At 35.6% G+C, this 18,095-nt stretch overlaps 1 protein-coding gene across 1 annotated transcript in view; it reads right to left on the bottom strand.

Annotated features, from left to right (window-relative positions):
* Positions 1-17,443, bottom strand: part of LOC145674236 (uncharacterized) — a 63,997-nt gene extending 46,554 nt beyond the window's left edge. Inside the window, exons 1-5 of the mRNA XM_081744074.1 lie at positions 17,440-17,443; positions 14,446-14,540; positions 12,843-13,143; positions 5,646-5,737; positions 1,309-1,630 (exon numbers count right to left, since the gene is read on the bottom strand). Coding sequence (XP_081600200.1) covers positions 1,309-1,630; positions 5,646-5,737; positions 12,843-13,143; positions 14,446-14,540; positions 17,440-17,443 — 814 coding nt within the window. The remainder of the gene's footprint in view (positions 1-1,308; positions 1,631-5,645; positions 5,738-12,842; positions 13,144-14,445; positions 14,541-17,439) is intronic.
* Between the last annotated feature and the right edge of the window lie 652 nt (positions 17,444-18,095).

Genomic DNA, 18,095 nt, shown 5'->3' with positions numbered 1-18,095 from the left:
TTCAATGTTGAACCCTGCATTCGATAGAGCAACAAAATTTATCAGAGAAAGTTATGAAATTTTTCGCGTCTCTCTTACCGTTCACGAGATAATGGCCAGAAAATGTCCGACTTTCAGAGATTTATGGAACCATATGTCGGGAACCGTAAATCATAAAGAGATCATATTTGTGTTAATATCTAAAAGGATAGTAAATATTCTGGTACCAAATAGTAACCGGTGGCTACTGTCCAACTGGTCACTGATTTGGCCAATGGGACAGTTGGCCAGTGGCCGCCAATTAATATCGGTACGAAAATGTATACCTTACTCTGAGGTATTGATTAACACCAATATAATCTCTCTATGACTTACCGTTTCCGTGATATTTGAAAGAAAGTTCAAGTTTCGGGAGATTTAAGGAGCCAAATCTCGGGAACCGTAAGTCATAGAGAGATGATATTTTGCGATTTTTTGCGAGAAAGAGAAGATGCGGATAAAATATGTTTACTTTTACATGTAGGGATAATCACAGATATCCTTCCCGCTCCATCTCTCCATTCTTTTTAAGTTCGTTCTGGCAATACTCTTGGTGTATTCTCAACTGGTTTAATTTTAATAACTGTACGTTAAAAATATTTTGTTTATTACAAACTAAATGCAACTATTATTTTAAAAAAATAGTTCACAGGATACCAAAACAACATGATACGTAATCAAATGAAGTTGAGTTCGTTCCTCTAGTTGGTCCCTTAACTTAGATTTTGGTGGAATGACTATTCTGGCAACACTGTAATTTCTATGCATGACAACACTGAAAATTCTTCAGGTTTATATTTTATGTTGCAGAATAACATTTATGTCTGTGATGAGTTACATTTCATTATCTTCTTTCACTTACGAATAAACAAGCAAAAGAAAAATGGTAAGTTTTGTATTACTTTTAGTATGTCATGCTCTTAAGGAGGGGAACGTCTCAAACTGACTCTGTACTGAAAGGAGGTCTGAAACTACAAGTAACCAAACAATCACTAGCAAATAAGAATAATCTTGTAATATATTGAATGGAAAATAAATAAATCGTATTGTTATTGATACCTTTTATATTTTATAACAGCGTGTGCGATATAAATTCTTGGTTCAATGTGGCAAATTGAACGGCAAACCAATGATATTTAATAATAATAATAATAATAATAATAATAATAATAATAATAATAATAATAATAATAATAATAATAATAATAATAATAATAATAATAATAATAATAACAATAATAATAATAATAATAATAAATTGTAAATCTTAAGCATTTATGCGTAACTTACTGGAACCTTCGGTGGACGTAGACGCGTTATCGTTTGTTCTCTGGACGTCTCTATCCATTCGAGAGTTTTCTAGAAGAATAAAGTGTCTTCGTTGCTCAGGTGGAATATCCAGTCGAGAGTCATCTCGAAAAAGAAAGTACTTTTGGGGACGGCGTACAACATCAGCTCTTCTGTTGACATTCTCATTGGTGTTGTTATGTGGCTGAGGTGTAGATCCATCATCCCTCAAGCCAGCGCTTGCTAAAGGTTCTCCTTCTGGTTTCCCTGTGAAACCTGGCTGCCCGTGACCTTCTCTCTGATCGATGTTAGGAACAGGACGTCCCTAAAAAATTTAACATTGATATTAATCACCTTTAAAAAAAAAGCTGCACTTAAAATAATAATACAGCGGGGTGTTGAGACGACTGGTACATTTCAAACTTGAATATTGCGCAAACGTAATAACTTACATGGGTTGGCGGGGTGGGAACCGAAAGAGGAAAGAACACCATGTTATTTGAGCAGTCGTAATGGAACATTGGAGCACAGAACATCACTTAGGTGGGAGCTATTACGAAACTAAATTTGTGCCAGAAGTGCAAAGTTCTTTTTTTATTTTTATTTTTTTTAGACGAAACTTTAACGTGGGTCGACATTGCAAGGTTCCGTCTCAGAATACAGTACTGGCTTGGGTGAAGAAATTTGAAGAGGCTGGTAGTGCGTTGGACATGAAGCATGGAGCTCCAAGAACAGTGCGCACTTTTGAGAACTTGAAGAAACCAAGGTTAAAGTTTCGTCTACGATCTACGAATTTCGAACTGAGGTAATATGATGTTCTGTGCTCCAATGCTCCATTGCAACTGATCATATAACGTGTTGTGTTTTCGGGGGCCGCGGTGGCTCAGTGGTAGAGCGTTCACCTCTGGTGCTAGGGGTCTCGGGTTCAAACCCTGCTCCCGCCAAGTGAACTTTGTGGTGGACAAACACCGTGTGCGTGGGTTTTCTCGGGGTTCTCCCGTTTCCTCCCACTTTCTTCATTCCACCATTTCATTCATTACTCATTATCACCGTCTCCTTTAGCCTAACCGGCATAACCGTGGGACGTAAAACTCAAAATTTCATTTCATTTCATTCCAGTGTTGTGTTTTCCTCTTTCGGTCCTCACCCCACCGACCAATATAAGTTTATAACGCCTGCGAAATATTCAAGTTTGAAATGTGTCAGTCGACTTGCACCATCCTGCACATAGGTAATTCACTCCTCACAACAAAGTACAGCGTCTTGGAAATATTACAAGTAATATGTACGTAAAGAGTATGTTTGTTACTCTTAGGGAGAGATAAATAACTATTAATTCTGTCCGCTAGTTAACAATGTACAATATTTACATATATAGAGTATATAAACAAGTAAAAATTTATGCTAGCAAAATGGGAATTGTTCCATTATGTATTTTTTTAACTTTTTCTACGGCTTACCCGTCTAAAGGGTTGCGTCCTGTATTGTGGAGGCTTAAACAATTTTGGTTGGTCTAAGGGATATTTCGTTATTCATTATTTTAAGGACATTAACATGTATACATTAGAAATCGACTTGAACTGATGACATACATAAATAACAAATTAATAACAACAGAAAAATAAGATGTTCATGGAGGTGATTAGTAATATGAAACAAGAAAACAACAAAATTATTGTAGTGCATAAAGGCTGAGGGCGTGAATATAACAACCAATATGAAAAATATTAAAATGGAATAACAATTCATAGCAAAAGCATAACAACAGGAATAATAGAACTCATGGAAATAATTATTTGAAATGATAATGAAATTAGGATGAATTGTACTGAACGCCAGAACACGAGGTTATGTTAGTGAACAGATGTGGTTATTTTCTGTTCCTGGGGCTATTTAGGAACTGATGGAGACAGAAGAGACCCATGTTAGTGGGTAATTACTGTGCATATAATGAATATATGGAATATGACAGATGGCGTGGAGGATATATGTCAAATACGTCTGGGTCTCTGTCGGTACTTTTTTTGCGGCAGAAAAAATCGTTTCTTTCAATTTTCTTGAAATCCACACGTGAGAATTTACCCTCAAATATGTTGCTTTATTCAGGTCGATGTGAACCATCAACTGATATCTAATGTACTTGAAGAATGTTTTCGTTTGACAAAAATTAAAATTAAAATTAACAGATATTTTTAGGCAATAAGTCATATCACGTTAGCTCCAATAGGGCAGCGTATGTGCGACATAGTGGGGTCAAATAATAAACTATTTTCAAATGACTGAAAACTATTTAGTCCTCACAAGCACAAGAAATTTGGAAATAAGCCAAACAACTGTTGGTGTGTAGGTACTATAAACATATACAGGTATGTGTGTGTTGTATGTGGAGGTAGGTTCTTCCAAAAATTTCCACATTATCTCCATTGAAATTCAGGCATTTGTCTCACAGTTCCACCAACTTCTCCAAACCCTTTGCAACAGATCTGGGCTCTGGCTATTTAGCACTCTCATCCCATTTCGCTTCACGTTTTCATCACCAGTTGACAGGAAACCAGGTCACTTATGTCGAGCCTGAATTCTTCTTCATGGAAACGCAATTCGACATAAGCGACCTACTCTCTTCTTCTTCTTCTTCTTCACGATAACGCCCACCCTCACTCAGAACGCAAACAAGACACAAAATTGAAGAATTAGGGTGAGAACGGCTGCCACATTCTCCATATAGTCTCAATTTAGCACCACATTACTTCCATCTTTTTTCTGGTGTTAAAGTGTGCAATCAAATGTGAACGTTTCGAAATAGATGAAGTGAAGTAAAGTGAAGTGAAGTGAAGTGAAGTGAAGTGAAATGTGAGGAGAGCACTAAATAGCTAGAGATCTGATTTTTTTGCAATGGGTTTGGGTACGTTGGTGCTATGATGAGACAAATGTCTGAATCTCAATGGAGATTATATGGAAAGGTGAAGAAGGACCTACCTACACATCTATGTATAGTTTACAAATGAATAGTTTACAATAGTTTACAAATCTTTTTTTTTTAAATAAATATTTTACAGCATTGGGAAACTTATATATTGAATTACCCATATATTATGTTCGACATCGAGCTTCAAAACAAACGAAACTGGCCTTCTGGTATTCACTTGCAGTTTTATTTATGAACAAATGCAATCTTCAACATCTTACTTTAGTGTTTTGAAGACTAAAGGTTATGAGAAAGGGAAAAAATCAATATGGAACAAATATAAGGGAGACAATGAGTAAAATAAATTATCAATATTTTAAGAAAACTCACATACGTTCTAGTTCAACAAAACCACAATATCTGAAAGTAGAAATTAAAACTCTACGCATCACATGTGAACACACTAACATCGATTTTCCATGACTTCTAGTTATAAATCAATATCCATCAAAAGGAAAGAGATTATGTTTGTCACTTCATACCCCTTGAGCCAGCCGACCGATCTCGATCAAAGGACCCTGCACAATCGTTATAGAAACTGAATTTCCGTAGAATTGCTTTAAACTGTGATATGTTGTATATATTGTGATTCTGAGAAAAAGTCTCAATGAGCACAACCATTAATCACTGACTGTTTGGCCACTTAATTGAAAACAGACGCAGATGACGATATTCGTGATTTCGGTGAAAATGACAGAAACCGTAGATCTTGTGATCCTGAGAAAAATTCTTAATGCGCACAACCAGCAATCATTGATCGTTTGGGCACTACAGGACCACTTAAAAAAAACACACATCCGAAGATAATGGTATTCTGGATTTCGGAGAAAATGACTGAAACCATGATATGTAGTAGATGTTGTGATCTTGAGAAAAAGTCTTAATGGACAAAAGTGGGTGGTCCTGTAGTGATCAAACGGTCGGTGATTGGTGGTTGTGCCGATTAAGGCTTTTTACTCAGGAACAGAATATCAACAACATATCACGGTTTCAAGCAATTCCACCGAAATCCAATTTCCATAAGGATTGTATGAAGTCCATTGCCTCATAGATGAGGTTCCGCCCTGGAATAGCTTTTATAATTTCACTTTGACGGTGCAACTTAAGGGAGGAGGAGGAAGAGATACTTAAAAATGGCTGAAAATGACCGATATTAGTGTCGATTCTAAAGTTTTCGGAGTCTCTGTGATGAACAGTAACATTTCCGATGCCGTTTAAATCCAAATTTACCCCTTTATGTCGAAAATGAAACGTATTCTCCCCATGCGAAGAACATCTGCTAGTCAAGTTATAAAATTAATAATTAATATTAGCTTTTTTTTCTTTTTAGTGTATCAGAGCAGCATTTTAAAACAGGAATAAAAGTAAAACTTACGACTATTATAAAACCTGTTGGAATCAGAACGTCATTATCATCCTCGCTAGATGACGTGCTATCTTCGGTTGAATTGTCTTTGTCGCCAGCACCTATGGAAGTAAATTCAAGTAACAAGAAAATTGAAATTGATTTATGTTGAATAGAATAAATCATTATTATCTAAAACAGTTATATCAACATTTAGAACTAGAAATTAAGTGTCCACAAAAACAGAAAATGAATTATTTCAGTTTAATGTCCCACGATTGTGCCCTTAAGGCTAAGGAAAACCATGATTAAGAGAAGTGTATGTTGATGGAAGAATTGGTGAAATGATAAAGTAGGAGAAAACGGGAGTACCCCGAGAAAACCCACGGACACGATGTTGTCCACCACAAACTTACTTAGACGGGAATCGAACCAGGGACCTCGCGGACCAGAGGTAAGCTCTCTATTACGGAGCAACCGTGCACCTAAAATGTCCCTGAATTTACTCTATATGTACAGTCAACGACAAAGTTTTTTTCCATTTGTTAAATTATATTTTGGGAATATCGGTGGTTGAGTTGATATTTAGTTTAGCGTCCCTTTCAGCAGCGAGGCTATATGAGACGTGAACCTACTGATTAACGTGGAATTCGAACCACATGAGCTCCTGCCGGGAATCGAACCCGGGTCTCCCACGCCAAAGGCGCGTACGCTAACCGCTTAGCCACGGAGGAGCTCAGGAATATCGGTGGTATAGCTGGAACGTACAATGGTGCTATGACTGAAACGTACAGATAATTACATTTCTTTTAATTTAGTGAAAACTGTACTTAAATTATAGAGATGTTCTCGAGATATCTGCCAGGTGAAACCCGACAATAGATTCGACGTTTCAAGAACTGACATCGTTCTCGTCTTCAGCGCGATTATACTGAGACCAGTTCGTGTGTACTATATATAGGAGAGGAAAGTGGGCGGCGATAAGAATTCGTGTCTCTGATTGGATGGTCTATAGCTTGACGCTGATTGGTCGCATTTATATATGCGTTCTTTATGACTGGTGTCCATATCTTGCTGAATTGAAATCCTGTATCCCTGTTGATATTGTTGGGTTCTTGTAGTATGGCAAGAGATTCTTTAATTATCCTATCTCAGTGGTTTGGACTCTTTACAATAATGTTAGTGTCTGAAAATAAAATTCTATGTCCTTCCGATGTACTGTGTTCTGCCAGGGCTGATTGAAGACTGTTTACAAGAGTTATGAGCGATTCAAAAGTGGCAAGGAGTTGGTTGAATACGAGCAACGATCGAGACGTCCTTCGACGTCAAAAACAGATAAAAACGTGAAAAAAAGTGACACAAATGATTTGTTCAAACAGGCGAATGACTATTTGAGAGCTTTCCAAAGAGCTGCACATCTTGTAGGGGTCCGTAAAAATAATTTCAACCGCCGAGTAAATGGACAAGTAGTTTCCCTTTTCATCACGACAATGCGCCGTGCCACACCTTGCTTTTGATCCACGAGTTTTTGGCCGAAAAGAATTTTCCTGTCTGTTCACATTCTATGTGCTCTCCAGATATAGCACCATGCGACTTCTGGCTCTTCTCAAAAATTAAAACTGTGCTTAAAGGAAAACGTTGTGAGCCCATTCCTAACATTGAGAGGGCAAGGACAGAGTAGCTGGATGCCCTTCCACAAGAAGCCAAGAACGTTGGGATAACTGCATTGCAAGCCGAAGACAGTACTTTGATGTAGATTAAATCAAATTCCATGTAAGCTCATTACTTTGTTTCCAATAACATTAGTCACCGTATTTTTTGATCACACTTCGTAATCCCTTGTACTGTAAAATTGTAGAAATGTTTAATTTTGAAAATACCATCCTCAACTGTCCTCTAAACATACCAATCATTTCATTTAACAATACATATGAAACAATGATTTCATTTCATTGCATTTTCATCCATAAATCAAACATGATGCTCGAAGGAAGACGAGCGTATGAATCGGACACGTCAGTAAGTAAGATACAAAGAAATACATACATACATAGACACTATAGACACTAAAAAAAAAAAAAAAAAAAAAAAAAACGACACAAAATATGAGTCATGCTATGTGAGACAAAATTACACTATACAATCTACAAGCTGCATTTAGCAGACAGATATTCAACCACTGATTAAAAACAACTGTCTAATAGATACTTCTTTGTAACTGATTTAAATACATTCGTTGATTCATTCTAGATATTCTAGATGATTGATTATTTCTAGATATTCTGTAAAGTATTGCGAACATGTTCTCCGATCGAAATCGATGTATATTTTAAATTACTGAAATTTGTACTACACACGTAACTATAATTTCTCTTCTCCCTTGATTAAGTTCTTCTCATCATATTTAAGCAATCGTAAACAAAATGTTATCTACACAGAGTATAAATCAACTGAATATATTGTATACTGTAGTATTTTAGAGGGTTCCAACCTAGGCTTCTTATTGCTCCCTTAATTCATTAATGAACTTCTTGATCATATATCATTAAGTGACAAATTGCTCTATGATGATAACCTCAAAATATACGCTAGGATAAAGACCATCCGTGATTCTCTCAATTTACAATCTGACATAGAAATTAAAAACTAAATGTTGTTCTCTTAGTAAACTTAGAGTAAGCATAAATAAATGTAACATTATATAATTTACTAGAAACTAAGAAACCAATAGAGTTTAATTATTCAATGAATCCGATTTTATTAAATAGAAAAAAGTCAGTAAAAATCTTGGAGTCACATTTGATACGAAACTGACATTTAATAACAATGTCGTGAACATAGTTAATGAATCTCTAAAGGTGTTAGGGGTCATAATTAGAACTGGAAAGGGGTCTAACAATATTACCACACTAACAAAAAATGTATTATTCCTATGTCCTATCAAAACTGGAATATGCGGAGGTAATCTGGAACTGATCGCAACAGCAATATCGACACCAACTGGAAAATCTCAATCTAAATTTATAAAATAACTAGCAGCGTTCACCCCGCTTCGCTGGGGTCACCCCGGAACGCAATAAACTTTGTTACTTAGATAATTTTTACTTTTTCGCTTTCAAGTGATATGATAAAAACCATAGAAGATTGCAGTAAATGTTAACATTATATCGCCTGTCATTTATGTTAACCCGCCGAGTGACACGGTCATGTGGGTTGCATATAAATACGGTTAGATTTACCTATGATGAGCTAACAAAGGATTTCTACGTTATGGACACTTGAATGGTCAATTATCTCAAGACACTGGTAATTGAAAATTAAAGTGATATGATAAAAACCATCTAGGGTCCAAATCTTAATAACCCCCCAAAAATGAAAGAAATTGGTTCAGCCGTATTAGCGTGATGAGCTAACAAAGGATTTGTACGTTCTCTTTTATATATATAGATTAGCATTACTAGATAACTAAAACCTAACCATCTCATGGAAACTATCTTACACTAATAGAAAAAATTCTGTATCCCCACACTTGAACAAAGACTAAATATGATAGGCCTGATTTTCTCCATAAAATAATACAAAACGAGCTTAACTGTATGGATCTGATATCGATAGTAAATTTTCGTGTCCTGACACTTAAAACTTGTGTTTACAACTATGGCTTGTTCTATTGTAAAGAAGCAAGGACCAATGCATTATTGGTCATTAATATGGAGAATATGCTCTTCCTGTAACAAAATATGTGTCTAACATAAATAAATTAAAATGTGTAATATGAACTACCATATGTTTAAGAAAACTATTGCAAATTTATTTTGTAAGACACTAACACTGTATTTGAGCTATGTCTGTTGTGGCATTTATTTATATTCACAAATAAATAAATAAAATACTCTTAAAATATATTAAAAGTACAATTATTATGTTGATGTTGTTGAAATGTCAGTTTTAACGTCTACTTGGAAACTCACCTCAAAAGCACAACAATGGGATGAACTAACATCACATGTTTAATTTCTAAAAGTCAGTACACTTTTAGAAACAGAGTGGGTTACCCTTACAGTCAAGAGGCAGTCCGTGGTTAAACACGGTTGTATGAAAGTGCATCATGAACACCACACAATTGCGAGATAATAACAAAATATTTACCGATGAAATATTAACCAGAAATATCCCCTTCCCAGAAAAATCTGACCGTAGATCTTTTCAGGCCAAATGAATTACATCATACTAAGAAAATGGAAAATTATTTATGAAATAGAAACAAAATCGCCTTAATCACTTTTGAGAAAATTGTCCCAAAATAACTTACCCCCAAGAAAGAAGTACTCCTCGCAGATCTTTTCAAGCCAAATTAGTTATACCATATTGCTAGGGTTTTAATAAGCTATTTATTTACGATGAACAAAATCGCTTGAGTAGTTTTGAAGAAAATCATCCGAAAAAATCACTATATGAATAAACTGCCCTTAAAGATTTCTCAACTTAATTAAGTTATCTCATAGTGCCAATTTATTAATGAAATGTTTATTTTTGGAATACGAATAAAATCATCTTTTTTTCTTAGGAAATAGTCCAAAAAAAGGTAATAGTATACAACAGCTCCTCATCGTGTTCCGTACTCGAGGATAGTTCTTACTCTTGCACCACATACAGAAATGGTGGTATGTCATGTACAAGTGGTAATAGAACACATAAGAAACCCAGATCATGTTGTACTCACACTGGAATATGCAGTATGAGTACACCGTGATCTGCGTTTCTTATGTGTGCTATTACAACTTCTACATGAAATACCATCACGTTTGTACGTAATGCAATAGTAAGAACTATCCACGAGCACAAGACATGCAATATGCGTTCAAGTCCCCCCCCCCCCCCCCACACACACATAGTGAAATATAAAGTACAAGGGTACTACAGAGGCGTACATAAAGTGCACCGTACTCGAGGATAGTTCAAAGTTTTGCATCACGTACAGAAATGGTGGTATGTCATGTACAAGTTTCAGTCGATAAGTAAATGAAAGTCGCTTTGTTACCCCATTTTCAAGTTCCTAGGTCCTCAATGAATAATCCGTAAAAGACTGAACTTCGTGAGTCCTCGGGAAATGATGAGGACCTGTTGTATACTATATCCCAAAAAAATCTCAAGAAAGAAAGTAGATGTAAATCTTTTGAGACAAAAGGTAGACTGAATATAAAATCTGTGCTAAGTGGCAAAACGAAAATATTGAGTAAACAGCCGAGATGTTACTTCACAACTGATAGAACATAGTATTCCCACGCGCATTCCTCTGGGTATTATTTAAACTACTTGGACAGTGAATACTAGATAGCCTGTTTTACAGTAAGCAGTGATAGGCTCATAGGCCACTTTTTTACATTAAACCGAACTTATCCATTTTTGGCACTTAGCACGGATTTTATATTCAGTCTACAAATGAGTTTTGCCATGCTGTCGGGTTATAAATGATATATTTATTTGTTAAGTATCAACAAAATCACCTGACTCCTTTCTGAGAAAATAGTCGGAAAGTATTTTAAAAAACTCACCTCAAGAGTAAACTACAATTTCTCGACATTATGAGTGGGCACGGTGGTTCAGTGGTAGAGCGCTTAGGCTTACCTTTGGTGTGTCTGGTCCCTGGTTTGATCCTCCTCGAAGTAAGTTTGTGGTGGATAATATCGTGTTTGTGGATTTTCTCGGAATACCCCCGTTTCCTTCCACTTTCTGATTCCATCAATTCTTCCATCATCATTCACTTGCTTTAATCATCGTCTTCTTTAGCTTAAAGGGCGTAAGCGTGGGACGTTAAACTGAAAGAATTCATTTCATTTTTGCACTTTTCGACTTTTCCCAGATAAGTGGCTCATACCACTATGTGGGATTGTGAATAAAATATTGATTTACCGGAATGAAATATAAACAAAATCGTTAGAGCCGATTTTGACAAAATCGAAATGTTTTTTTGATTTTCGCTTTTCAGTAAACTACCCTCATTTTAGATGTAGGAAGAATAAAACGAACTGAAGGATTCACACAAAATCTTTAAGTTTAAAATTTGGTATCGACACGTTGACCTATATGGCCTCTAGTGAGTCTATATCAAGAAAAACGGACGAAAAAATCAGTTTTTAGTCATCTATGAGCCATGAATATCTACATCCGTTGAAATCTTGAATCCTATTTTTTTTTTTTTTTTTTTTTGCAAGATCAGATTTGTCTCCTTTCGCTGCTCGAGATCGAGAGTAAATATTGCTGCATTCATTTACTTAATACATAAAACAAAATATAATGATGTTCTACGACCTATATATTAAATTGCTAGATTTATGTTTGTCTCCAACAGTTTCGACAATAAGATCTCGAAAACCACAGGTGCTAGAAACATGTCGTTTTCACTGGTCGATTCCAAATTTTGTGTACATTGTCCAGTTCTAATTGTATAATTAAAAAAAAACGTAGCAGTTATTACTTTATTACATTTTTTAGGGGTACACTGAAATGTTGATTAAAAAAACAAACATTGCATGCTATTAGTTATACATTCCAACACATCATAGTTGTATGCTGGGGTTGTATATCTCTCGGGCGTTTGTTTCATCCAAAATTGTAATGAAAAACGAAAGATAACCATTTCTCCATCCTAAAATGAATCTTTATTGTCTGTAGTGGTTTGCCCAAGGAACACCATATATCAGTGACAATATAATTAATTGTGTAGGCAATGTACTGTATTTGCTTATTACATACTGCATGCAAGAAGAAAGAAATACTGATCATACATGAATTAGGACCTCCAACCGGAAGTAGGCTCAAATCTTGCAAACGGTGCGAGACAGTGAAAAAACAATGGAAAAAATCTCCCCTTTATGATACGCCTTGCCGATTGTTATCAATACGTCCTTTACTTATGTCTGTACAGAGACATGTACAGGTGTTGTAAGGAATAACAAAAAGATTCATGCTTATATGTAAATTTTTCGCTATGTAGAGAGCGCAGGTTCGATTCTTTTCATAATCCGTATTATTTTCATTTACGTACTTCTTCGAAGCTTGTTAATATCAATTCTGACTTACTTTAGTTCCAAACATTTTGCATTAGATGACCATCCCCATTTAGATGACCTTCGACAGCAGAAACGAACGGAATATGCTAGACCTACGTCATTTACCAAATAATAACAAACTGTATTTTATTTTCAGCATATTTGTATAACTTACCGGAAGCTTCGTTGGTTTGTAATCCCTGATTGTTTACTCTAGAAGCGCTTGTATCCCTTCCGAGGTTCTCCCGGACATTACCGTTCCCTTGGAAAGCACCACGATTACCAGAGGGTCCTGGGACGCCTTCATTGTTATCTTCATTGTTGCTGTAGCGTTGTTGAGGTTTCGATTCGTCCTTCTTCAGGTTACCTCTTGCGGAGGATTTCTTTTCTGGAATGCCTGAAGTGCTCCTTTGCCTTCCTCTGGAAACTGACTGCAAACGAACTCTCCTCCGACGAGTGTTCAGTCCACCAGGACGCTGAAAAATTAAACTTTGACTGCAACACACATGTTTTTTTTTTTTTACATCTGCTTAAAAAAACAATGTTATACACGTTAGAATAACAATTAAAACACTACAAGAATATTAGCAATTAGGAATTTCCAATACATTATTTTTTCCTTTTTTTCCCTTTCCGATCAGTGTATCTAGTAGAAATAGATTAAAGATATAATTTTCTACATCGAACTTCAACACACACAAAAATATATCTTATATTCATGCATATGAAATCTTTACCATTGTACGTTTGCCTTTTCTAGGCTAAATGTTATGCCAAATGCAAGAAAATATTATTAAATCATTAATGAAATCGTAACTGAAGAGAAACGAGAAAATCTCACAAAAGCTAGTGAACACGTTTTTTCAATAATGTCACAATGTATATAAATGGAAATTAGAATTCAGTGCAATATTTCCCATTACCGAATCTCTTTGATAGAAATGAAGTAATCATGAAGCGTAATAAGGAATTCCATACTCACAAAAAGAAAATTGGAATCACCAGTTAGCATAAATAATTCATTCGTTTTGAAAAGACTATATTTTCAAAAGTATTACATGTACACACATGTAAGTTATGTGAAAAGAACCATAAAATCCACCAAGTTTGTACTGCGTGGCAGCACGAGTTCATTATCTCTCCGATTCAGTGTGGAAGTGTGACAGTACGAGGTTAGTACTTATCAAAACCTGAGGTAAAGCAAGAAAAAAGTTTTTGTGTGCTTGAATATACCAAATGTTCGTCTGTTATAGCAGTGCAACGCACTTTCAGAAGAGAATATGGAAAAGAACCGCCATGTAAGCAAAGCATTTCAGTGGTATCGGCAATTCAAGGACACTGGTTGCGTGTGTAAAGGGAAAAGCACCTGGCCTCCCAGATCTCCTGATTTAAAGCCCTGAGACTTCTTTCCGTGGAGTATGTTAAGGACCTCGTTTGCGTACCCCCACTACCGCAATCCGTGGTCGAACTCAAAGAACGCATCAGTACTGCAGTGCAGACAATTGACAGGACTATGCTAAAAAATGTATGGAATGAGCTCGAGTATCGTCTGAACATGTGTCGTGTCACCAAAGAGGGCTCATATTGAACATTTATAGAGTGTGTACAAACTTGGTGAGTTTGTGATTCTTTTTATATATCTTTCAGATGTGTACATGTCATAATTTCGAAAATATAGCCTTTCAAAATGAATGAATCATTTATGCTAGCCCTGTACTTCTTTTCAACAAGACCAGAAAAATCATTTAAATCTACACAAGTATATACGTAAAACTTACGTTTACTTCACGGGATAAACCAGCTTCATTCTTGTCCTGTTCAGGTGACTTTTTCTCTTCTTCTTTTTTCGGTATATCTCCTTTGTCACTTCCTTCTACGAAAAGAAACGTATTTAACGTGGACATTGAAATCAACTCAACTCCATTCAAGACAATGAATGATCAACATTTGGTTGATATAGATCAAAAATAGTACTCGTTATACTTTTAAATTATTAGAATTCATAATCAGAAGTGGTAAGAACTTCATTAATATCACAACACTCTTGAAAATATATTATTCATATATACGCTCCAAGTTGGAATATGCTGTTGTGATTTGGAACCTCTCGCAATAAAATTATCGCCAACAAATTGAAAGAGTTCAAGCAAAATTTCTTAGATATTCGATATACAAAGTAACTGGAATTTATCCCTCACTTGAAAGTCATAGTACACTGATAGACAATTTTAATATTTACTCATTAGAACAAAGGCGAAATATTGCCGAACTGGTATTTCTCAAAAAAAAAAAAAAAAGTTCAAAATGAATTGCTCAAATTGCTCAAACTTTATATCAATATTATGCCTCCATGATTCTTCCGTTAAAAGTAGAACTAATAATACAGGTCTCTTCTATTGCAAAAAGTCAAGGACCAACATAATGCTGAAGTCACCAATCCGAAGAATATGTTCTGTCTGCAACAAATTATGTTACAAACACGATAAAATTGACATATGCACGATGTCCTGTAAACTGTTGTAATAATATATTGTACTATTATTCATTCTAATTGGGTATCTACCTGTTGTGTTGATAAATAAATAAATAAATAAATAAATAAATAAATAAAGAGAGTAAAATTTACATGTTCTGTTTTAAATATTTCGAAAAGTGAACATTGTTTCTTATGTAATAAGAGCTATTTACAATATCTGGGCAAGAATGTTTAAAGAACTGAAACAAGCTTACTGTACAGACCTTAGATACGAAATATGTCAAAAATTACAAACAATGAACTTGCTCCTCTTGTGCCCTGAACAACCCAATACTCACTTCTGATGATCTTATCAAAATACCTAAAATTAATAGGTATGCAACCCAAATCAAAGTTGAGATATGCGGGTTGCATATTACATACTTGTCTATGTATCTGTACATAAGTTTGCCTATCGGTACATTTATACTGTAACATGTTCCTGTGCTGGTAAACTTTTCAATCTGTTAAGAATTACTACAGCATAAAGTCGGAGGTATGCAACCCAAATGAAGGTTGAGATTTGCTGGTTGCATAGTACATTCTTGTTCTTGTGTATGTAATATACTTTTGCCTATCGGTACGTTTATTACTATATCATAGTAAAAATAATACAACATGTTCTTGTTCTGGTAAAATTCTGACAGGATTTTTTAAAACTATAATATATCAAGAATTACTATACCGCATTCATACCCTCGGTAACAATGTTATAATCTATTATTGCCTATCCTGAAAAAATATGACAGGACATTTAGAACTATTGCGTCCGTAAACATTTTTATTGTTTATAATACATGAGAGAAATCAGAATTATTATACAATTTTATTCGAACTTCTGACAGACCCTAAGTCATATAATTGTATGCACAAAGATATATTTTACACACATAGTAGAATGTGTTAGAACTTTGTATGGTTTACTCATCATATTGTATAATTTTATGTAATTATTTTCACTTTCCTGACTACAAATATTACTTGTTATCAGTTACAATGTATGTGTTATAAAACACATGTGCATTAGGTGACTCCTTCATGCCTAGGTGATCCGCGAGCGTGGCTTATCTTAGATAAGTCCTGATTTGTTTCTTTAGCATTCGAGTAGAAGTAAGGCCCTAACTTTAAAGAGCGGTTCTTAATCTCTAATATTACTTACAAAGAAGGTACTTGGGCTCGAACGGGCGAATATGCACTAAAAGGAAAGCATGTGTAATGTTTGCACACGGAAGGAAACAGCGATGCCTGTTTTAATACAAGATGATGCAAAGGTTCGCAAGAGTAGGGCAAAGTAAAGCACATGCCGTAACTACAGGGAGTCTATAAAGTTTGAATCCGGACCAATTTTGAGAGAGAAACGTTATGTGAATGGAAACATCGGCGAACATATAGCCCATTCATTATTTTTAGGAGATCACATTTTGAATGTAAAGGTTGTGTCCCAGGGTTCCCCGAAGGGTCCCAGACATTGTCCAAATAAAATCGTCAAATTTTAAGGGGTTCAGGTACTATATCGTTGGAAAGGTATTGCGAAAAGAAACAAGATGAAGCAAGTCTCGAGTCTTTACACTTACCTTGTACAAAATGGTAACAGTCCATATGACAACACAGTTGTCATGAAAGAGTCAGACCTTATGTTGCACATACAGACTAAGGACTTGTTGCAGATTGTTTCTTTTCACAATAAATTTCAAACGATATACTAGTTGAACCCCCTTTACCATTGAAAAATTGTGAGGTGGACCCTGTCTGGGACCCTCTTGGGAACCCTGGGGCAATACGTTTTCATTCAACGTGTGTGCCCCGAAAAATAATGAGATACGTGTGCATCGATGTTTCCATCCAGCCAACCGTTTTCACAAAAATGGCCCGGAATATACAGACGCCCTGTCCGTATAGCAGGTGCTTTTGCCGACGTTTAAAAGAACTTGCAGAAAAATGGACACCACTGTTTGCTTCCGGGGTGCTAACATTACACACGCTTTCCTTTTTGTAGGTAATCACCCGTTCAAACCCAAATACTCTACTTCTTATATTTAAGGAAGGATATTATGTTGCAATTAACCATTAAATGAAAGTACACTAGAATAATTTAGTAATATATTGAATGCTAATAAATAAATATTATCATGAATTCTCTAATATTTGCGTGTACAACTTAAATTCGTGGTTAGATGAAAATTAATGACGTAAGTCAAACCTATGGCATTCAAGCTAAACGGAAGTGTCATTGGTTCTCTTTAAATGGATAACTTACCCATAGTTAAGTTTACCGTGGACTCGTTGCCTCTAACTTCTACTCGGACCTCAGCGTCTCTTTGGGAGTTAATCTGAACGTCAATGGCTCCTGCTACCCACTGAATACCACCATCAATTTCCGCAAAATGTAGTTCAAGGACAAACGTTTCGTCTTCTAAGTCACTGCGTCTGGAGGATCTCTCTGTTACAAGGGCAGTAGTGCTACCTTGTTGATCTTCTGACGCCGGAAAACGAAAAGCTCTTTGACAGATAGTACAGTGAAACCAGACGTCCTAAAAAATAAAAAAAGGCTTCAACACGCATTCTATTTGATCAAATAAATACGTCTTCATTTTATATGAATTTCTATTTTCTTATTGTTATAAATTTATAAATAAACTAGTCTTTGGCTAGCTTGGTGCTCCGCCCCCCAGACCCCGCATTTGCTCGGCCTACAGTCTCGTACCTCTTAAACCTACAATTCTGTAGAATTTCAAGTTTATTTTCCTATTTCAACTATCTAAGGATTTTGTATCCGAAGAAAAATGCTCATTTAAATAGCATAAGAATTTCTTCACCCCCCCTTTAGACCCCTTAAAAACCAAAAATATTCACTTTTGGCAATTGTCCTGTTTCTTAGTACTGAAACGCTACAGTCATGTCAAATTTCATACT

The sequence above is a fragment of the Thermobia domestica genome, chromosome 17, assembly GCF_964235325.1.
Source record: "Thermobia domestica chromosome 17, izTheDome1.hap1.1, whole genome shotgun sequence".
NCBI lineage: Eukaryota > Metazoa > Arthropoda > Insecta > Zygentoma > Lepismatidae > Thermobia > Thermobia domestica.
The sequence above is the reverse complement of the archived record's forward strand: the minus strand, read 5'-3'. Positions and strand labels throughout refer to the sequence as shown.